We start from the raw sequence: 24,363 nt of genomic DNA, 5'->3' as shown, positions 1-24,363 counted from the left end.
AGCGTTACTACACAGCTGTTTTCATGTCTCTCCTGAGATGTTCGATCGGGTTCAAGGTCGGGCCCTGGCTGGGCCAATCAAGAACATTCAGAAACTTGTCCTAAAGCCACTCCTGAGTTTTCTGGGATGTGTGCTTATGATCGTTGACTTGTTGGAAGGTAAATCTTCGCCCCAGTCTGCGGTAGCAAAGAGAACAGTCTATGACTTAGATGATTGGAGTCTGACCATTTTTTGGGCATTCCTCTGACATGCCTAGTATATAGGTCGTGGATGGCAGGAAGGTTGGCCCCAGTGATGTACTAGGCCGTACTTACTACCCTCTGTAGTGCCTTACGATCGGATGCCGAGCAGTTGACATACCAGGCGGTGATGCAACAGGTCAGGATGCTCTCGATGGTGCAGCTGTATAACTTTTTGAGGATCTGTGGACCCATGCCAAATCTTTTCAGTCTCCTGAGCGGGAAAAGGTGTTGTCATGCCCTCTTCACGACTGTCTTGGTGTGTTTGTACCATTATAGTTTGTCGGTGATGTTGACACCAAGGAATTTGAAACTCTCGACCCGCTCCACTACAGCTCCGTAATTGTGAATGGGGGCGTGATCGGCCCTCCTTTGCCTGTAGTCCACAACATTTAACCTTGATATTGTTCCCACATTCACCACAATCATGTTCCCCTCCACACTTGGCACATCTTTTCTTTCCTTTGCACAGAGCCGCTACATGTCCCATTCTTTGGCATTTAAAACACCTCAATGGAGGTGGGACAAACTCTCTAACAGTGAAAGCCAGGAAGCCCATCTGTACTTTCTTAGGTACAACCTTCTCAAACATGAATAATAATGACAGGCTTTCACTTCTCTGCCCCTCTTTCTTACTGAACAGCCTTTTGGCTTCTACCATTTCATTTGATATAATCTATGCATATGAATAGTGGAACTCCAGAAATGACCCCCCTCAGTTTAGCCGAAGTCCCAGACATGACTGTGATTTTCTTCTCATTGAGAGAATTCATTTTCAGAATCTTCCCTTGCTGAACATGGTCAGCACAGAATGTTAAAGGTCTACCATCACCAATGAACCGGGCTAACGTGACTTCCCCTATCTCTTTCTTAACGGCATTGGTTAATCGAATGGGGTCTAGATGAGACGCATCATTGCTTTTGTTTTTCACTACCTTCACCCTCTTCACGTTCTCAACACTAGAACTGCTACTGCTGTCAGCAGCGCTTATAGCAGTGCCATTCTTTTAACTGTATCTTTTCACCACAGACCATCCAGGTCCATGACTTTCATCATACCACCCATACCATCAGAACTATCATCCATGTCAACCACAGTCTAGCGCTGCTGTTGCTAAAACCGCCTACAACAACATGGACCAATGGATTCTAGTGTTTCCTTGTTTGAAGTCGAACCTCGTGCGTCCAAGCTTACGGAGATTCTGTTGCAAAAACCTAGCACTCCTCTGGTGAGAATCGTCCGACCCTTCCTACCCGTTCCACCTCCTCTGACATGCACTGTCAACAGTGGGAACTTATATAGACAGGTGTGTGCCTTTCCAATCAAGTTGTTGAAACATCTCTAGGATGATCCATGGAAAAGGGATGCACCTGAGCTCAATTGCACGTCTCATAGCAAAGGGTTTGAATAGTTATGTAAATAAGGTATTTCTGTTTTTTATTTTTAATACATTTTCAAATAATTCAAAAAACTGTTTTTGCTAACTCATTATGGGTTATTGTGTGTAGAGTGATGAGGATTTTTTTCAATTTAATCTTTTAGAATAAACGTAACAAACGTAAATAACGTAACAAAATGTGGAAAAAGTCAATGGGTCTGAATACTTTCCGAATGCACTGGATGTGTCTAGTTACAAGTTGTGTTCCCCTGCTCAGACGTTGGTGACACATGCCAGCTCTTACAACGCCTGAACAGGTATTTTACGTATCAGCTAACCACATCATATTGTAATGAATTCGGAGGGTTCCCCCACCAGGACTCAAATCTGGACCCAGTGACTGGTTAGCCAACACCTTAACCATTTGGTCAAGAGGTCCCCTTCTTCGGGACAGCGTGTCTCCACCCTTCTCTATACCAGGTACACGTGCCTCTCCGATGTCCTACTCGTTTAATGCTCACTGCTCACCATCTGGAGAGGTAGCCTTTTTAGATGTACCGTAGGCCTATGCAGGGTTATTGTTGTCATTATTTAAACCAGCAGTTTACTTTTATTAAATGTGGTTATATTTGTGTACTAAAGTTCCTGTAATACTTTTCCCTTTTGCTCTTTGGATCCCTACAAGAAAATAACAAAATCTAAACTTGGTTCCCTCCTTTCACTCCAACAACACCCTTTAATCACCAGTACCATCACTGCAAGACTTAGGCTCTAGGTCTCTTTCTTACAATCTTTCATAGCACTTTGCTGCATTTGTAGAGTTTGACAGGGCTTTGTTAGTAATAGGCTGCATGACGTTATCACAACGTTGCAAATAAGTTGTGACATTACCATGTGACAATGCTGTGACAACCTAATTTGGTTAGTAGAGCGCTCCCTACAAAGCAGTTCAGTTGGTGGGCAACTGGGCATGTAGAGAAATAAAGCATTCTGTAATGGATGGAATAGATGCCCTCCCATTTTAATCATAATCCCCAGAGCTCTCTGCAGAAGTCATTATCTCTGTGTTCGCAAATCTGATATCAATCCTCAGCCACCACTCAAATTATTACACTGTTTATTTAATTAGTAAAAGCAATCACAATCTGGAAGTAAGGTAATTGGGATAATTTATTAAGCCCTGGCGACAGCTTTATGCATGTTTGATTAAGTATTATAAGGTTTGTTTTTCAGATTTTGCATAATATACCTTTAAATCCTGTGCAAAGTAATCTGGCGCACCATTAACGACTGTAATAAACTCTTTTTAAAAATGACTCTGTTCATGATTTATTTGCCGGCCGTCTGGCCGACTGACAAATAGCCGGGCAGTAATCATTTGGCCACCTCGTAAATCTGCCTAATGAAGGTTGCTTGATCTGCTGGAAAGTTAGAGAAGGGTTAGAGACAGTTTACAGGGGTGCCATGCGACCCGTCCAGGGGATGGCACGGCACCACGGCCAAAAGTGCATGACCTAGTGACGTCAGAAAGTGAAACGCTTCCCAAGTTTGGCTCAGTGCTTTGTAATACATTATACTATTTGAGGATATTATGGCTATGTAAAGTTTATGGCTAGCCTACTGCTCGTACCACTGCCGCGTAACTAATTATGACTAAAGGAACTATGTTTCATGAATGTATGAGTTAAAGCCCCAGTGCAGTCAAAAATGTGATTTTCCTGTGTTTTATACAGTTAAAGTCGGACGTTTACATACACTTAGGTTGGAGTCATTAAAACTCGTTTTTCAAACACTCCACAAATATCTTGAGAACAAACCATATTTTTGGCAAGTCGGTTAGGACATCTACTTTGTGCATGACACAAGTAATTTTAACAACAATTGTTTACAGACAGATTATTTCACTTATAATTCACTGTATCACAATTCCAGTGGTTCAGAAGTTTACATACACTAAGATGACTGTGCCTTTAAACAGCTTTTAAAATTCCAGAAAATTATGTCATGGCTTTAGGAGCTTCTGATAGGCTAAGTTACATCATTTGAGTCAATTGGAGGTGTACCTGTGGATGTATTTCAAGGCCTACCTTCAAACTCAGTGCCTCTTTGCTTGACATCATGTGAAAAACAAAAGAAATCAGTCAAGACTTCAGAAGAAAATGTAAACCTCCACAAGTCTGGTTCATCCTTCGGAGCAATTTCCAAACGCCTGAAGGTACCACATTCATCTGTACAAACAATAGTACGCAAGTATAAACACCAGGGGACTCCGCAGCCGTCATACAGCCCAGGAAAGAGACGCATTCTGTCTCCTAGAGATGAACGTACTTTGGTGCGAAAGTGCAAATCAATCCCAGAACAACAGCAAAGGACCTTGTGAAGATGATGGAGGAAACAGGTACAAAAGTATCTATATCCACATAAAAGGAGTCCCATATCGACATAACCTGAAAGCCGCTCAGCACCTGAAAGCCAGACTACGGTTTGCAACTGCACATGGGGACAAAGATCATGCTTTTTGGAGAAATATCCTCTGGTCTGATGAAAAAAAAATAGAACTGTTTGGCCATAATGACCATTGTTAAGTTTGGAGGAAAAAGGGGGAGGCTTGCAATCCGAAGAACACCATCCCAACTGTGAAGCACGGGGGTAGCAGCATCATGTTGTAGGGGGGCTTTGCTGCAGGAGGGACTGGTGCACATAAAATAGATGGCATCATGAGGGAGGAAAATTATGTGCATATATTGAAGCAACATCTCAAGACATTAGTCAGGAAGTTAAAGCTTGGTAGCAAATGGGTCTTCCAAATGGACAATGACTCCAAGCATACTTCCAAAGTTGTGGCAAAATGGCTTAAGGGCCACAAAGTCAAGGTTTTGGAGTGGCCATCACAAAGCCCTGACCTTAATCCCATAGAAAATATGTGAGCAGAACTGAAAAAGTGTGTGCGAGCAAGGAGGCCTATAAACCTGACTCAGTTGCACCAGCTCTGTCAGGAGGAATGTGCCAAAATTCACCCAACTTATTGTGGGAAGCTTGTTTGACCCAAGTTTAACAATTTAAAGGCAATGCTACCAAATACTAATTGAGTGTATGTAAACTTCTAACCCACTGGGAATGTGATGAAAGAAATAAAAGCTGAAATAAATCATTCTGTCTACTATTATTCAGACATTTCACATTCTTAAAGTAAAGTGGTGATCCTAACTGACCTAAGACAGGGACTTTTTCCTAGGATTAAATGTCAGGAATTGTGAACAACTGAGTTTAAATGTATTTGGCTAAGGTGTATGTAAACTTCCGACTTCAACTGTATATATTTCCACACTATGAGATTGGACTAATACTGTGACATTTTTAAAATTATGAGTGTAAGAGCTGTTTGAAATTTCAGCCTGTTGTGGTGGGAGGGAGTTTTGGCCTGCCTCTTTACATAACCAGGTGGTGCATTAGTTAATAGACCAAAAAGAAAGAGCATTCCAAACCTCAAATCAAATCAAATTGTATTGGTCACATAGACATGGTTAGCATATGTTAATGCAAGTGTAGAGAAATGCTTGTGCTTCCTGTTCCGACAGTGCAAAAATATCTAACAAGTAATCTAACAATTCCCCAACAACTACCTAATACACACAAATCTAAAGGGATGGAATAAGAATATGTACATATAGATATATCGATGAGCGATCGCTGAGCGTCATAGGCAAGATGCAATAGTTGGTATAAGATGCAGTATATACATATGTGATGAATATAGTAAGATATGGAAACATTATTAAAGTGGCATTGTTTCAACGTGAGTCTCTACGTAAGTCAGCAGCCTCTCTGAGTTAGTGATTGCTGTTTAGCAGTCTGATGGCCTTGAGATAGAAGCTGTTTTTCAGTCTCTCGGTCCCAGCCTTGATGCACCTGTACTGACCTCGCCTTCTGGATTGTAGCGGGGTGAACAGGCAGTGGCTCGGGTGGTTGTTGTCCTTGATGACCTTTTTGGCCTTCCTGTAACATTGGGTGGTGTAGGTGTCCTGGAGGGCAGGTAGTTTGCCCCCGGTGATGTGTTGTGTAGACCACACCACCCTCTGGAGAACCTTGCAGTTTGAGGGCGGCGCAGTTACCGTACCAGGAGGTGATACAGCCTGACAGAATACTCTCAATTTTGCATTTTTAATAGTTTGTCAGGGTTTTAGGTGACAAGCCAATTTTCTTGAGCCTCCTGAGGTTGAAGAGGCGCTGTTGCGCCTTCTTCACCACACTGTCTGTGTGGGTGGACCATTTCAGTTTGTCTGTGATGTGTACGCCGAGGAACTTAACACTTTCCAACTGATCCACACTGTCCCTTTGATGTGGATAGGGGGGGTGCTCCCTCTGCTGTTTCCTGAAGTCCACAATCATCTCCCTTGTTTTGTTGGCGTTGAGTGAGAGGTTGTTTTCCTCACCTCCTCCCCATAGGCTGTCTCTTCATTGTTGGTAATCAAGCCCGCTACTATTCTGTCTTCTGCAAACTTGATGATTGAGTTGGAGGCGTGCATGGCCACGTAATCATGGGTGAACAGGGAATACAGAAGGGGGCTGAGAATTCACCCTTGTGGTGTTGAGGGTCAGCGAAGTGGAGATGTTGTTTCATCCTTCACCACCTGGGGGCGGCCCATCAGAAAGTCCAGGACTCAATTGCACAAGGCGGGGTTGAGACCCAGGGCCTCAAGCTTAATGATGAGCTTGGAGGGTGCTATGGTGTTGAATGCTGAGCAGGTATCAATGAACAGCATTCTTACCTAGGTATTCCTCTTGTCCAGATGGGATAGGGCAGTGTGCAGTGTGATGGCGATTGCATCGTATGTTGACCTGTTGGGGCGGTAAGCAAACTGAAGTGGGACTAGGGTGGCAGGTAAGGTGGAGGTGATATGATCCTTAACTAGTCTCTCAAAGCACTTCATGATCACAGAAGTGAGTGCTACGGGCCAGAGTCATTCAGTTCAGTTATCTCTCTGCCAATAACAGACCGTTTTCAGTTTCCCCCTCCGAACTCAGAACACTCCCAGACAATTCTAGCAAAATTCTTGGTTTAGAAAATGCTTTTGCAATTTATTTTTGATTGGAAAACAATCACAGTAAGGTACTTAATTGTTACCCTGAAATTATTTGATATTGAGATTTAAAAAAGGTTGCATTGGACCTTTAAACTTTAAAGTATACTTTATCAAACATATTTAGATGTACATTTGAATTCATCTACAGGTTTCAAACACACTCACTAGGTCAACATGCTTTAGGAATGGCTGTTGTGGTCAGGCTATGGCTAAATCTTAGGTTAGGCCTTTTGTGTTAGGGTGAAACTATCCGTAAGCTGATTGGGGGTGATCTCTGTTCTCTGAGGCTATAACATGATGTGGCCATGTAATTCTCTCTCCGAACCCTCTCCAATAATTTTTAAATTCCAAAACCATATTGCAGTTTGGCTTGACTGACATTGACACTGAAGAGTTTTTCTCTGTCATCACACATTCACAGAAATCATTAACCTCTATGCAACATGGATTTGGGGAGGTAGCCTGGCAAGCCATTTTTCTCACAATAACAATCTCTATCACACCCAAGGCAAAAAAGAGAACCAACCACAGTTTTAAACTGGACAAAAAAAAACAATTGAACCTTTCTCCTTTAAATTTCAGATGTTGTCGTGAGAAGAATGACTGAAACATTTTACGACAGGATGTATTCACCGGTTGTCAGAGCAACCCTACCGCGCCTGTTGAGTTACATTGTAGCAAGCATAGCCATCTATGTCAATACAATGATGTATCAGAGGGCTGTAATTACTGTTTGTTGTTTCTGAGAGGTCTTCATGTGACGAGTTATAACATGATAACTCGCAGCAGTCGTTTCACAGCATACTACGACGAGTTTGAGGAACTCATGTATGAGTATCGAATCGAATGCTGAGAATTCATTGCGCAAGACATCTTTCAATAACTCGAAAACGAACGGTATGTACAATTTCAGCTTGATAAATAAGATACATATTGTAATGTCAAGTGACGTTTCCAAGCAGTCAAGTCTATAGGCCCAGGCTACATCCATAATAGAGATTTTAAAATATTTGAGAATGAGCATTTTCAATAGACATAAGCAGCATAAACCATGATTTACTGCTTTTACTAACAAGGCTGTCCTAATGTCACACTGCTATCATAGTGTGTGAGAGAGAGGGATGCTCCTTTCAATGTCTATATTTAGTTTGGTGTGTGTAACACAAAAATGTAACATAAATGTGTTGTGCCCTCTTTACAGAACCTTGTTGCCTTTTGGATGCCTGTAGCGACAGACTCCAAACAGACCTAATCAGAGGCCCACATTCCATGCCTGGGGTTCCGTTTTATGCTCTAAGCCAGTCAATGATGCTAACCCCCACCACCCCTGAAGCAGAGGACAAGGCCTATTGCTGCGACTCCCCACAGAAGCTTGTGGCTCAATTCTCCCACTCATGCCTGTGATCCCCATCCCTCGGCGTGTGCGTAGCTTCCATGGTCCCCACACCACCTGCATGCACTCGGCCTGTGGGTCTGCACACACCACCCAGCTTGTGCGCACCAAGTACAACAACTTTGACCTTTACCTGCGCTCACGCTGCATGTACGGCTTCCTGCGCTTCCTGCTCTACTTCGGCTGCAGCCTTCTGACCTCCCTCCTCTGGGTGGCGCTGTCGGCTCTATTCTGCCTGCAGTACATGAGCGCCCGTGTCTTCCTGCGGCTGCAGTACAAGCTGTCCGTCATCCTACTGTTGCTAGGACACCGGCGCCTTGACTTTGGGGTGCTCAACAACCTGTTTATCTACAGTATGCAGGTCACAATGTTCCTGGTGGGAGGCCTGGGCTGGTGCTTCATGGTGTTTGTGGACATGTAGCTTCTGGTGACAACAGTGACCTTGGATTTTTTTATTGTTTAAAAAAAATGTAACCTTTATTTAACCAGGTAGGCCAGTTGAGACCTGGCCAAGATAAAGCAAAGCAGTGCGGCACAAACAACAACACAGAGTTACACATGGGATAAACCAACGTAGTCAATAACACAGTAGGGAGGAAAAGTCTATGTACAGTGTGTGCACTGTTATATACCAATGTCAGACCTCTACACAATGCACAGCAGCCATGTTGTACCAAAACATTACCACACAGCATCAGTTGCGATGAAGGCGTAAGGATGGCCAGGAATAGAAGGTGGACAGAATATATGGTTACACTCTGGTGCTATTTGCCTGAAAAAAGCTGATGCATACTTACTCTAAGACTTCTGTAATAACAAGCCTTACTTTAGTTTGGTCCATGAGGGGTGGGATGCCTCTCAAGACCCTAGAAAGGAAAACATGCTGTCTTCTGTTTGACTGGAGAAAACAAATCACGCAAAATGTTGAATTCTAAGCATAAAGGATACGTTCGTTTTGGTGTTGGATTCAAATCCCTTGGTGACCAACATTCTTTTTGTAACGTTATTATTTTACACATCGTCTTTTCATTTAAAAAAAAGCAACAATATCGTGCTGCAAAGTATATGGATAAGTGAGTATGTGTTAGTGTTTGCAGATTGTGTCTTATTGATGCCACTAATATCTGCCATGGGCATGGCCTGCTGCTTGGGCTGTGTCATCGAGTCTGTAACAGTGCGAGTTAGTTACAGTGGGTGGCTTTGGGTGAAGTGGTCATTTAGTCCCTCACATGGTCCCAGAATCCCTCTCGCAGAGAGAACACTGTTCGGCCTCCCTCAGAAAACAATAGCCAATCACAGCCAGACACCTCCGTCTCTGCCAACCAAAACAATGGCTGTGGCTGTGTCCCAATGGCCTCCTTTACTCAGCTTCTTCCCTACACTAGGACTGATCTGATAAATATAGGAAAGGCTGTAACGATAGGATGAAAACCTATTCAGAATGTTTATCATTGTAGTCATGTGTAAAGCCTGTAGTTTTCACTGACCATGTGCCAATAACTTTCTCATTGTTCATTTTAAGTACTGAAATCCTGATCAATTTCTCCTAAATTCTCCTCCTTTCCTTGTCCCCTTTTCCACAAGCCTAGGTCCTGGCCAGGAAAAGGTCTGGCCCTAGTTATAGTCACAGCCTCTGTTTCAGTACTTAAACAGTAAACAGTGTGCAAGCCAAGTTTCCACCATGCGACTTTCTATTCAGTCTGTTTCAGATCAGTGCTCAATACTAAGGGAAGAAAACCATTTAAAATATTTGGGACTCAGCCCCAGTCGTTGGATGGAGTTCAGAGATAGAGGACTCATCTTAATATCTGTGCCATTATAGTGTCTGTGATAGCCAGTGAGGCTACAACCCATAAGAATCCCTACCCAGTTGACTACTTTGACCAATTTAAAATGGCGACATGGCTGAGGACTGGCATTGGGCCGAAGTGGGTACACAGCACAACCCTGTATTGTTCTAGGATCAACTCATCAAATGCCTCATATTCTGGGGCACTCATATTTGTTTGCCTAGTTCGTATGTCCTGTTAAAACTGAAAAGAAGGAAGAATTGTGTTTTTGACATACAGTTCCTAAAGGAAGTGTTCATACCTCTTGACTTATTCCACATTTGGTTGTGTTACAGCCTGAATTCAAAATGGATTACATTTTTAAAAATATATATCTCACCCATCTACACACAATGAATTATTCCACATTTGGTTGAGTTACAGCCTGAATTCAAAATGGATTCCAATTTAAAAAATGATCTCACCCGTCTACACACAATAACCCATAATGACAAAGTGAAAACATGTTTTTAGAAATGTTTGCTAATTTATGGAAACTTAAATACAGAAATATCTAGTTTACATAAGTATTCACACCCCTAACATAACCTTTGGCAGTGATTACAGCTATGAGTCTTTCTGGGTAAGTCTCTAAGAGAGTCTCTACTCTCTAAGATTTCCATTCCTGGATTGTGCAACATTTGTGCATTATTCTTTTCAAAATTCTTCATGCTCTGTCAAATTGGTTGTTGAGCATTGCTAGACAACCATTTTCATGTCATGGATTTTCTAGTAGATTTAAGTCAAAACTACCTTGGACGCACAGGAACATTCATTGTCTTGGTATGCAACTGCAGTGTAGATTTGGCCTTGTGTTTAAGTTATTGTTCTGCTAAAAGGTTCATTAATATCCCAGTGACTGGTGGAAAGCAGACTGAACTAGATTTTCCTCTAGGATTTTGCCTGTGCTTAGCTCCATTCTGTTTCTTTTTTATCCTGAAAAACTCCTGTCCTTAACTATTACAAGCATACCCATAACACGATGCAGCCACCACTATGCTTGAAAATATGGAGAGTGGTACTCAGTAATGTGTTGTATTGGATTTGCCCCAAACATAACACTTTGTATTCAGGACAAAATGTTAATTGCTTTTCCACATTTTTTTGCAGTATTACTTTAGTGCCTTGTTGCAACCAGGATACATGATTTGGAATATTTGTATTCTTTACAGGGTTCCTTCTTTTCACTCAGTCAATTAGGTTAGTATTGTAGAGTAACTACAATGTTGTTGCTCCATCCTCAGGGATCTCCTATCACAGCCATTAAACTCTTAACTATTTTTAAGTCACCATTGGCTACATGGTGAATTCCCTGAGCAGTTTCCTTCCTCTCAGGCAACTGAGTTAGAAAGGACACCTGTAGCTTTGTAGTGACTGTGTAATAACTTCACCATGCTCAAAGGGATATTCAACGTCTACTTTTTAAAAATGTGTACCCATTTACCAGTAGGTGCCCTTCTTTGTGAGGCATTGGAAAACCTTCCTGAACTTTGTGGTTGAATCTTTGTTTACAATTCACTGCTTGACTGAGGGACCTTGCAGGTAATTGTATTAATAATGTTAAACTTTATTATTGTACACAGACCATGCAAATTATTTTCTCCTGAACTTACACTGAATATACCATACCACTGAATATACCTTGCCCCAAGAACAGCCTCAATTCGTAAGGGCATGGACTCTACAAGGTGTCAAGAATTCCCATAGTTGTGTCAACTTGGCTGATGGTCCTTTGGGTGGTGGGCCAATCTTGATACACAAAGGAAGCTGTTGAGAGTGAAAAACCCAGCAGCGTTGCAGTTCTTGACACAAACCAGTGTGCGTGGCACTTACTACCATACCCCGTTCAGAGGCAGTTTAAATATTTTGTCTTGCCCATTCACTCTCTGAACGGCACTCATACAGTACACAATCCATGTCTCAATTGTCTCAAGGCTTAAAAATCATTTAACATGTCTCCTCCCCTTCATCTACACTGATTGAAGTGGATTTAACACGTGATATCAATAAGGGATCATAGTTTTCACCTGGATTCTCCTGGTCAAGCTGTCATGAAAATAGCTGTTATTTTTAATGTTTTGTACACTCAGTGTATTTAGACTTGCCATAACAAAGGGGTTGAATACTTGAGTCAATAAGACATTTCAGCTTTTCATTTTTAATTCATAATTTGTAAAAGAAATTTTAAAAAAATCTGTTTTGACATTATGGGGGTATTTTGTGTAGATCAGTGACAAAATTCTGAATTTAATACATTTTTGATTCAGGCTGTAACTCAAGAAAATGTGGAAAAAGTCATGGGTGTGAATTCTTTCTGAAGCCACTGTAGCTGTACAATGCAATAGATAGCCATGTATAGTAGGCCTATGGCAAGTAGGGTTGGGGTTAATTCCAAATCAATTCAGTTGAGGAATGTAAAGAATTCACATTTCATGAAATGAGAGTTGCAAGTTATTTTCACCAACATTTCAAGTCTATTCCCTGAGTTGATGGATGCCAGGTGAGTTGACCCTCCATTGAACCTGGTCGTCACTAGTTACCACACCCACAAAGGCATAATTTTGTCTAAACCCTGCCTATTTCTACAATTTATCTTCTAAAAAAATCTGATTTGAAACCTAACCTTAACCCCGCTGATAACCTTTTGTCTAACCATAAATTAAGCCCAAAATGCAATGTTTTGTTTAAATTAATTTTTACAAATAGCCCATTTTGACTTTGTGACTGTGGTAACTAGTGACAGCCATTGGCCCTCATTAACAACATCTCAATATATCCCGAAGCTGTTCAGAATGCTTATGTGGAAAAGTATGTGTGAAATGGACATGGTATGTTATTGTTTCCTCCGTTGCTGCTGTTATTCAGGGCATTGTACTGTACATTTTCATATTACCAAAGCTGCTTGGGAAGTGCATATGAATAAATGTATATATAAAATCTAAAAATGTGTCTGTTCCTGGTGTTTTTAATTGTGTCATTCTTTACCAAGCTAATGTATTCCCTGTTACATAATGAATACGGGGGCAAAGCTTGATGTGCTTTAGGTGTTTGCAATGTTTGTGGACTGATCATTTATGGTTTCATAGAATTACAGAGACAAATGTTCATACTGTGTTGTATTTAGATTTGTCTCATACAATTGTGTAGTATATGGAAATACATTAGGATACATTATAAAATGTCTACAGTATTAATGATGGGGACCATATGGTTATTAACCATTACCAATGACCATACATGTGTTTATTGACAGTGGGCATATTCTACATTGCACCCTCTCTCGAGATACACACACTGAAAGATATGTCTAATGATGTGTGGGAATATTTGGTCAGACATGGTTAAGGTCAGTTGCTTTTGGAGTCATGCAACTGCACAGTTGAGATTTAAGGGCATGGCCTACAAAACAGTAAATATAATAGCAGATTTAATGGAAATAGAGTCATGGATAGACGTATCAGTGAATGGAAATATATTTTGTTGTCTGGCAGTGGGTGGTATATGGCTTCACTACAGTAAAACGGATACAGCAGTTAGGGGACAGTTGACTTGAGGTCATAATATGTAGCCCGCAGTTGGTCCCCAAAATTATGAGCTGCACACATGCGCAGCTTGCAACTAATAGGCCACGTGAGGTAACCATGCATGTAAATGCAGTCCAGCGCTCACGCTCCATATGTTGCGTGCTTGAGTTTTAGCTAGATTTCGGTACAGTTGAACAATTAACTTTTTGTCGTGAATTCTGTCATTAGAATCGAGTGCATGTAAGTAAAGGTGTCATAATTTAGAGGTGCATACGTAGAGCGCTCAATGTTTTTTTGTATTTACAGTAAAGTGCATAACATCTGAAAGACTGTACAGTCGCATCTCTAAACGCCGAGTCTGTGTCTTTAATGAAAGTGTATCGACTGTAGAATGATGTCAGTCTGCGGCTATGCGCACAGTTCATATAGCGTCCATGTGAGCGTCATTCACTTCCTGCACAAGGATACATTGGGGGGAGAGAGAGAGCAGCGAGAGAGAGAGAGCGCTGGGGGCGAGCAGGCAAGATAGGAGAGCGAGCAAGCAAACGAGGTGAACTCGGGGCCTGCCTATGCTACAGACGGAACCTGGAAACTTTACATCGCAAGAAATAAAGCTGTGCCCGCTACTGACAGCAACCTTTTATGGAGGAGCGACCATATCGGGTAAACATTTGTCATAATCGTGATTTGATATGTAGGCTATAGTGTTTGTTTGTATAACGCATATGGTTTTGCCATGTTTTATTTCCTCGTATGTAGGCTAGATTTAATCTGCCCATCTTTCATATCCATCGCTTGATATATTAATTCACGAATGACATAGCGATATTGACATAAACTACACCAACGATTTAACTTTTTCTAGTATTGTAGAATAGCCTAGAAATTTCGTAGATTTTGTGATTTTGTTAGAACCGTGACATTGATTTAATGCAACTGGATTCCTGAAAAATATAACCCGCCAGTATTTTAGACTAAAGGAATTTGCGCAGATGTTTAGAAATGCTACTTTAACAATGAACTTTATGAAATGTAGGCCTGACATTTTGGGACCACTTTTTATCAGTCAACGAAATACAGTGTTTCTAACGGGATATGTGGAGCATATATCTGTCATTGCGTCGCTGTCAAGTCCACAACAAAAACGCCCCCCAATTCTTTGTAGGCTGTAGGCATTATAACACACATGTAGCCGACCAAACCACACCCCAAACATATAGAATGTTATATACAATGTAGCCTATTCATAGCTGTTGATCTTAAAGTTATGGGATCCAAATGAGAGTGGTTACACTGTGAATTTAGGTCAACTCGACTCACCGCCATCAGACCAGAATATTTTGTGGCATAATATAGGCTTCAACCTTATATCATAGTATTGTTATGTCCTCGGTGCAACCATAATTTGTGAATCATGGTGTACAGAAAATCATTCTAAGTCTGAAGCCTCAGGAGTAGACAATAAAGTAGGCTATGCAGCATGGAGAATAGCTTATAAACTTGGTATAATTGAACTATGATGTCCTGTTGTAATTCTGTGTAATATTTAAATGGGTCTGTAGTTGTTTAAATGTACCCTACATGCCTTAGCCTATGGAGTATACATTATTTTGTTTGTGAAGAGGTAATAGGCCATTATTGATTCAATGGAATCTCAATAGGCTACATCCTTGCTGTTTGTTGGCAAAAAATGACAGTGACAGTGCTTCTCCATGACCTGGGGTCTGACTGGCATGTTACTCACTTTCTGCTTCCCTTGAAGCCCCTGATATGTGATCAATGCCTACTGTACTGTTTGCGCCTTGCATGTGACTTCTGGCAATTTATTCATTTCCTGCTCTCTTGCTCTCTCACTCTCACTCTCTCTTCTCTCTCTCTCCTCTCTCTCTCTCTCTCTCACACACACACACACAAACACACACACACTTTCTCTCTCTAACTCTCTCTCTCCCACACACACACACTTTATGTTGTTTAGTTATTGTTTGGAGATGATTTACAGCTGTTAGACCAGTACATTGCAAGATGTTCCCTCTATTTTCATCTATATGAGGTGGAATGGTGTCGGGTTGGAGGTTGGCCTCATTTGCCCCGTGTGTGTGTGTGTGTGTGTGTGTGTGTGTGTGTGTGTGTGTGTGTGTGTGTGTGTGTGTGTGTGTGTGTGTGTGTGTGTGTGTGTGTGTGTGTGTGTGTGTGTGTGTGTGTGTGTGTGTGTGTGTGTGTGTGTGTGTGTGTGTGTGTGTGTAGCTTTAACTAACATGGCTGGCATCCAACACTCCAAGTCTACAGGTTTGCCTTTCACACACAGCTCTCAACACTGTGAAATCCATCTGAGCTGTCATACCAAACAAGAGAAAGATATACAGACAGAGTGACTCCCATCTCTCTGCTTATTGATTCAAACTAAATCTATAGGCACATTGTGTGTGTAGGCGTGTACTTGGCTGCCTGCCTTCCTATATACACTACATGACCAAAAGTATGTGGACTCTTGCTCGTCGAACGTCTCATTTCAAAATCATGGGCGTTAATATGGAGTTGGTCCCCCTTTGCTGCTATAACAGCCTCCAATCTTCTGGGAAGGCTTTCCACTAGATGTTGGAACATTGCTGTGGAGACTTGCTTCCATTCAGCAACAAGAGCATTAGTGTGGTCAGGCACTGATGTTGGGTGATTAGGCCTGGCTCGCAGTCGGCGTTCCAATTCATCCCAAAGGTGGTCAAAGGGGTTTGAGTTCAGGGCTCTGTGCGGGCCAGTCAAGTTCTTCCACACCAACCTCGACAAACCATTTCTGTATGGATGGTGCATGGGGGCGTTGTCATGCTGAAATAGGAAAGGGATTTCCCCAAACTGTTGCCACAAATCATCTAGAATGTCATTTTATGCTGTAGCATAAATATTTCCTTTCACTGGAACTAAGGGGCCTAGCCCGAACCATGAAAACAGCCCCAGACCATTATTTCTCCTCCACCAAACTTTACAGTTGGCACTGTGCATTGGGGCTGGTTAGCGTTCTCCTGGCATCCCCCAAACCCAGATTTGTCCATCAGACTGCCAGATGGTAACGCGTGATTCATCACTCCAGAGAAAGCCTTTCCATTGCTCCAGAGTCCAATGGCAGCAAGCTTTACACCACTCCAGCCGACGTTTGGCATTGTGCAATGTGATCTTAGGGTTGTGTGCGGCTGCTCGGCCATGGAAACCCATTTCATGAAGCTCCAGACGAACAGTGCTTTTGCTGACATTGATTCCAGAGGCAGTTTGGAACTTGGTAGTGAGTGTTGCAACCAAAGACAGACGATTTTTACACGCTATGTGCTTCAGCACTCGGAGGTCCCATTCTGTGAGCTTGTGTGGCCTACCACTTTGTGGCTGAGCCGTTGTTGCTCCTAGACGTTTCCACTTCACAATAACAGCACTTACAGTTGACCGGGGCAGCTTTAGCAGGGCATAAATTTGACGAACTGACTTGTTGGAAAGGTGCCATCCTATGACGGTACCACGTTGAAAGTCACTAAGCCCTTCAGTAAGGCAATTTTACTGCCAATGTTTGTATATGGAGATTGCATGGCCCTGTGCTCGATTTTATACACCTGTCAGCAATGGGTGTAGCTGAAATAGCCGAATCCCCTAATTTGAAGGGGTGTCCACATACTTTTGTATATATAGTGTGCTTCACACAATGACACCTTTTTTTCTTAGTAGTTGCTTTATTGCTGGGAAGTCAGTGAGGGCATCGAGGTGTACTGCCAAGTTCTTATCTTCAATGTTTAACACAACATACAGTACATGGAAGGAGTGTGCTCTTTGTTAACTTTTTTTTTCTTAACCAAGGCCTTCACCGCCACACGTCTTTGAGTTGGATGGCTGCCAAGCGCTGTGATGGCGCTCAACAGCTGTATTTGTGTGTGCCGTGTCCTCAGATGCCCTTCCTCCATAGGCCCCGCACTACAAAACATTCCACAGGGGGGCCAAGGGGGGAAGTGAGAAGAGAGACACACACACATTTTGATAGACACGTACATGGGAAGAGAGAGAGGTTGTAGGGTTCACTCAACTGCATCATCAGATGCTTGACTGAACAGCATGGACTCATTATCATAAGGGGCGATCGACAGTAAAGGAAATGTTTAGGTTTATTTGTTACCTTCCTTAATGTTTATTCTCCAGCATTGTAGGATCCACCCACTCTGTTGTTCGACCAGTAGACCTATTTTCTCATATTTTTGTACTACCATAACTTGAGTCTGGTTTTGTAATATGAATATTCAACCTTATAGTAATGTCTAGAGAATATGTTTTATTTAACTTCCAGTATGTGGGAGTAAATGTTATTTATTTGACAACCAATATTTGAGATGAGATTTTCCCATTCTTTGTTTACAGTGCTCACTGAAAAATGCCTAGTGTTGATTTCAGTCTCTTTGGTTCCTTGGTTTAGCTAGTGCACTTGGTGAGAGGGAGGGAGTAACCATACTACAAAGGCTCTGTGTAAAAAAGGCCTAAACGGCATTCATCTGGCCTCTGTCTGTGAGGCCCTCTAGAGATGATGATGGAACAATGGGATGACAATGTGCACGGTACGTGATACAGAGCAGGCATACATTATTTTCTCATGCGTCATCTGTATGTACAGTATGTACAGTTCCTCTGGGCCAGTGGTGTTGTCGCAGATCCCATCACAAGGTCAACTGAGTCCACTACACAGATCCTGTCATTTAGATGTGGAGTGGGTTCCGTCATACAGTATTGCATTGCCTTATTCTTTTTGACGTGTTTAGTTATGGGTATGGTTTCAAACCTTTTTCTCATATAATATAGTGTTTAAAGATTCTTGTGTGAAATGGACTGACATTTGAATCTGTATGGCGAGACAGATCTGTATTTCCATTTGTTTCTATCCTTCAAGCCTTTTAAGCATATGCAATCAATAAACAATAAACAGGCCTACCTATGGAGCCTAACTAGTGATGTCGACGTATGTTGACTTTATTTGAACTACTGTTGACATTTTGGGTGGCAGATTAAATCAAACTGTAGGTAGTGTAGCATGGCATGGTACTTGGTTGGTCAACAGTGTTTCCTTAACTGTTAACCCACTGTACATTCTAAATGAAGACACACACACACCAATACAAACATACACCAATACAAACACACACAAATACAGAGAGACAGACAGAGAGAGACAGACAGAGAGAGACAGACAGAGAGAGACAGAGAGAGCTAGAGAGTGAGACAGAGAGAGAGACAGAGAGAGACAGAGAGAGCTAGAGAGAGAGAGAGAGAGAGAGAGAGATTCATGAAATGTAACTGATTTGGGTGCTTTGGCTCATTCTGTGATTTTCAGGAAGTCTTCCAAGAACTGAGACAATGGACAGTAAACATGCTCTCCAGAACAATTTAACATAAGAGCTCATGTGCTCCTTGTTACTTAGGGCCTACTGCCTCAATAACGTTGGAGAAACAGAGAAAAGTCATAAAGCTTCATATGCTTTTTCAATGTACGTTGTGGAGAGGATTGACAAAGAGCTCTTGCATAACTAAAGGCCCTTTACTCTCCCCTTACTTGCTTCTCACTCTCTCTCTCGCTCGCTCTTGTGCACTCTCTCTTTCTCTCTGTATGAGATTTCTGGTAAGTGACATGGGTTGGCCTTTGGCATAACGCCTGGCAAGATCACATGGCATGGATGTCACGGCAGTTTTGTGTGTGTGTGTGTGTTTGAGAGAGAGAGTGCGAGAGAGATTTTGTGTGCATTTTACTGTTCTAAGTGTTTCCCTATGAATGAGAGCACATAGCCATTGCAGCAAATTAAGAGAAGTACTAAGGGGTGGGATGATTCTGGAATTCTAATGACATTTTGATAGCCTTACACTTGCAGTTTCCTCTGTTCCCACTGTATACAAAAATTCAAAAGTAGATTTGTCTTGGTTTGGCCGAAAAGAAGTCAATAGAATCTATTGCAACCTCCTGAAGGTTTGCTTGTAAATCACTTTAAAATCACTAAAAAACATCAGTAAATAGTTTGTAGACCATTAATAGATGTTGTGTAAATCATTCAATCGTTTGTTAATGTATCATTAGCATTTGTCTATACATACAAAACACTAAATGTTAATCATTTATTATGGGGACTTGTAATCATAGTCATGAATTTACATTGATTTTTGAAAAAATACAGTAATGTGTATAAAAGGTATAGCAGTCTTTCAAAAGGGAGTGTTCCCTACAGTATCTATAAGATTATGCTATACAGAAGCTCTAGGTCAGTGGTATTACTAATGTGTATCTGTCCATGGATCTTGAGGTAAAATGTAAGTTCATTTGCTAATGGGAAAACAATACCATTGGAGTTATCTCTCCAGTGAACACTAAATGGTTCTTGAGAGTGTGTGGGCTCAAAACAGTATTTTCATTTCCCTTATCTTTTTGAGGGTCCGGCTTTATCTGATTACTTCTTTCGCTCAATTATAGGCTAATATGTCTCAATTACCTACGGTACATGTTATTCCCTCAGTCCCCGAGGCTTTTAAGTGACTTGACAATTTGGAATACTTACAGATGTAGTATCTTAATTTGAGCCAGTTTGCTACAGCAGGAAAATAATATTGCAGCAACAGGACATGTGAATTATTATGTGGACTATAATTAATGGACATTTTTTGTAGGTGTTGATACATTTTTCTTTAGGACAAAGAAACAACAAACTCGTTTAAACCTCCAATACACTTCAACTTTGTATTACCTGATGCAATTAAGATCCTACATCTGTATATATACACACCACACATAGATGCATGCACACACAGGCACACTCAACTTGACAGCCAAATATATAAAAAAGTAGTGTGGCTCGAGTTCAGTGTAACTGCTGCACAGTATCTTACCATGGTTTCACATTAAACAAACTACAACTTATAAATGCTTTATATAGTATACATAACATCTCTATTTTACCTTGTCAGTTTACTGAGGGCATGTGTTATTGGCTGAGTTTAGCATAAACACATTAGGCCTCACATGACGGTTACACCTGCCTTGCTCCAGGCCAGAACACGAGGTATCTGCCAAGTATGGCGGTTGCATATGCAGATTAAACTGTTTATAGGGCAACTAATGTTATGTGTAATCTATATCATCATCACAGAGTACACTTCCACTGCTATGCTGATGGTACCCAGCTCCACCTCTCCACCAAACCCAAACTCAACAGCAACAAGCGGAGGTCATGCTCATCGGTTCCAAATCCACTGTCTTCAAATGGCACAAACTCAGCATCACCATAGACGGTTTCCAGGTCCCTTTGTCAACAAAGTCAAACGCCTCAATGTCACCCATGACTGTGACCTGTCATTTGAACCCCACATAAAAACCATCACCTGGACAGGATTCTTCCACATCCACAATATCTCCAGGCTCCGCCCCTCACTGTCACACTCTATCACTGAAACCCTCATCCATGCTTTTGGCCCCTCCCGACTGGACTACTGCAACACTCCTTACTGGTATTCCCACCAAACTCACCAACAAACTTCAACTGGTCCAGAATGCTGCTGCACGAATCCTCACCTGCACCAGATCAATTGAACACATCGCACAAATCCTCATCAAACTCTGTATTAACTTTAAGACACTCCTCACCTACATATCCCTCCAACAACCTGGCACCTACCTGGCACCTACCGACCTCTCTGAACTCCCACTCTATGCCCCCTCCCACTCTCTTTGCTCTGCACTTGTCACCCCTCCATTACGCTTCTCCACCATGGGTGCCGGGCCTTCAGCTGCTCGACACCCAGGCACTGGAATAGGCTTGAGCTGAATACCATATATACAGTTGAAGTCAGAAGGTTACATATGCTTAGGTTGGAGTCATTAAAACTCGTTTTTCAACCACTCCACACATTTCTTGTTAACAAACTATAGTTTTGGCAAGTCGGGTAGGACATCTACTTTGTGCATGACATAAGTCATTTTTCCAACAATTGTTCACAGACAGATTATTTCACTTATAGTTCACTGTATCACAATTCTAGTGGGTCAGACGTTTACATACACTAAGTTGACTGTGCCTTTAAACAGCTTTGAAAATTCCTGAAAATGTCATGGCTTTAGAAGCTTCTGATAGTGTAATTGACATCATTTGAGTAAATGGGAGGTGTACCTGTGGATGTATTTCAAGAACTACCTTCAAACTCAGTGCCTCTGCTTGACATCATGGGAAAATCAAAAGAAATCAGCCAAGACCTCAGAAAAACAATTGTAGACCTCTACAAGTCTGGTTCATCCTTGGGAGCAATTTCCAAACGCCTGAAGTTACCACGTTCATCTGTACAAACAATATTATGCAAGTATAAACACCATTGGGCCACGCAGCCGTCATACCGCTCAGGATGGAGATGTGTTCTGTCTCCTAGAGATGAACGTACTTTGGTGGGAAAAATGCACTCAATCCCAGAACAACAGCAAAGGACCTTGTAAAGATGCTGGAGGAAATAGTTGCAAAAGTATCTATATCCTCAGTAAAACAAGTCCTATATCGACCTGAAAGGCCGCTTAGCAAGGGAGAAGCCACTGCTCCAAAACCGCCATAAAAAAGCCAGACTACGGTTAGCAACTGCACGAGGGGGCAAAGATAGTACTTTTTTGAGAAATGTTCTCTGGTCTGATGAAACAAAAATAGACTGTTTGGCCAAAATGACCATCGTTATGTTTGGAGGAAAAAGGAGGATGCTTGCAAGCCGAAGAACACCATCCCAACCGTGAAGCACAGGGTTGGCAGCATCATGTTGTGGGGGTGCTTTGCTGCAGGAGGGACTGGTGCACTTCTTCCTTTCCTGTGGCGGTCCTCATGAAAGCCAGTTTCATCATAGCGCCTGATGGTTTTTGCGACCACACTTGAAGAAACTTTCAAAGTTCTTGACATTTTCTGGATTGGTTGACCTTCATGTCTTAAAGTAATGAATGACTGTCGTTTCTCTTTGCGTTTTTGAGCTGTACTTGCCATAATATGGACTTGGTCTTTTACCAAATAGGCTACCTTCTGTATTCTACCCCTACCTTGTCACAACACAACTGATTGGCTCGAACGCATTATGATGGAAAGAAATTCCACAAATGTACTTTTAACAAGGCACACCTGTTAATTGAAATGCATTCCAGGTGACTAACTCATGAAGCTGGTTGAGAGAATGCCAAGAGTGTGCAAAGCTGTCATCATGGCAAAGGATGGCTACTTTGAAGAATCTCAAATATAAAATATATTTTGATTTGTTTTAACTCTTTTTTGGTTACTACATGATTCCATATGTTTTATATAATAGTGTTGATGTCTTCACTATTATTCTACAATGTCGAAAATATAAAAAAATGGTTCTGTATAGAAGAAAGTATGTGGACACCCCTTCAAATTAGGGGATTTGGCTATTTCAGCCACACCCGTTGCTGACAGGTGTATACAATTCGAACACACAACCATGCAATTTCCATAGACAAATATTGGCTGTAGAATGGCCTTATTGAAAAGCTCAGTGACTTTCAACATGGTACCACCTTCCCAACAATAGGATGCCATCTTCCCAACAAGTCAGTTCGTAAGATTTCTGCCCTGCTAGAGCTGCCCCGATCAACTCTAAGGGCTCTTATTGTGAAGTGGAAACGTTTAGGAACAACAACGGCTCAGCCGCAAAGTGGTAGGCCACACAAGCTCACTGAACAGGACCGCCGAGTGCTGAAGCGCATAGAGCCCAAAAATCATATCTCCACAGTTGCAACACTCACTATCGAGTTCCGAACTGCCTCTGGAAGCAAGAACTGTTCGTCGGGAGCTTCATGAAATGGGTTTCCTTGGCCGAGCAGCCACACACAAGCCTAAGATCACATGACAAGCGTCAGCTGGACCTCTCTGCCATTAGACTCTGGAGCAGTGGAAACATGTTCTCTGCAGTGATTAAGAGCGAGAGAGGTGCTCATGAATCATGCTTCACCATCTGGCAGTCCGACGGATGAATCTGGGAGAATGCTACTTGCCCTAATGCATAGTGTCTGAAAAGTTTGGTGGAGGAGGAATAATGGTCTGGGGCTGTTTTTCATGGTTCGGTCTAGTCCCCTTAGTTCCAGTGGAGGGAAATCTTAAGCTACAGCATACAATAACATTTTAGACAATTCTGTGCTTAGTACTTTGTGGCAACAGTTTGGAGAAGGCCCTTTACTGTTTCAGTTTTATAATGCCTCCATGCACAAAGTGAGGTCCATACAGAAATGGTTTGTCAAGATCCATCTGGAAGAACTTGCCTGGCCTGCACAGTGCCCTGACCTCAACCCCATTGAACACCTTTGGGATGAATTGGAACGCCGTCTGTGAGCCAGGTGTAATCGAACCAAACACCAGTGCCTGATCTCAATAATGCTCTTGTGGCTGAATGAAGCAAGTCCCTGCAGCCATTTTCCAAGATCTAGTGAAACGCCTTCCCAGAAGAGTGGAGGCTGTTAAAGCAGCAAAAGGGGGACCAACTCCATATTAATGCCCATGACTTTGCAATGAGATGTTCGACAAGTATGTCTCCGAATGCTTTTAGTCATGTAGTATATATGTGACCGACTGCCTCGATTCGATCTATAGCAAAATTTGAAATAGTGTTTTTTACATATGAAAAAAGTAGATATTTTATCCAATGTAATGATATACAATTTTCAGAGCTAGAAAATGGTATATCATACACTGCAATCGAGGAACAATGGGAAGGTAATTCTGCTTTGAAAGTTGATAAACTTGTAACCCCACTTTTGGGAAAATGGCCCTTGGATGTTATGGTACACCTACTGGAGAGCGCTTCTTTGTCTATGCACACTCAGCATTGTTCACACCCGCTTAAGCCTTAGTCCCACCCATCTCTTTAATGATTCACATGTGAG

At 41.9% G+C, this 24,363-nt stretch overlaps 2 protein-coding genes across 2 annotated transcripts in view; both read left to right on the top strand.

Moving 5' to 3' along the window:
* The first annotated feature begins 7,350 nt into the window (after positions 1-7,350).
* On the top strand, positions 7,351-12,869 carry LOC118385275 (transmembrane protein 250-like). The gene is made up of 2 exons (XM_035772268.2): positions 7,351-7,599; positions 7,904-12,869. Exon 2 carries the CDS (start codon positions 8,097-8,099, stop codon positions 8,514-8,516), a length of 420 nt encoding a protein of 139 aa, XP_035628161.1. The 5' UTR covers positions 7,351-7,599; positions 7,904-8,096; the 3' UTR covers positions 8,517-12,869.
* Positions 12,870-13,715: 846 nt separating this feature from the next.
* LOC118384862 (nucleus accumbens-associated protein 2-like) overlaps positions 13,716-24,363 on the top strand; it is a 54,462-nt gene continuing 43,814 nt past the window's right edge. The window contains exon 1 of the mRNA XM_052521164.1: positions 13,716-14,111. The gene's annotated coding sequence lies outside the window, so the exon portion shown is untranslated. The remainder of the gene's footprint in view (positions 14,112-24,363) is intronic.

Source organism: Oncorhynchus keta, chromosome 6 (genome assembly GCF_023373465.1).
Source record: "Oncorhynchus keta strain PuntledgeMale-10-30-2019 chromosome 6, Oket_V2, whole genome shotgun sequence".
Classification (NCBI taxonomy): Eukaryota; Metazoa; Chordata; class Actinopteri; order Salmoniformes; family Salmonidae; genus Oncorhynchus; species Oncorhynchus keta.
Note: the sequence above shows the minus strand (reverse complement) of the source record. Positions and strands in the feature narration are given on the sequence as shown.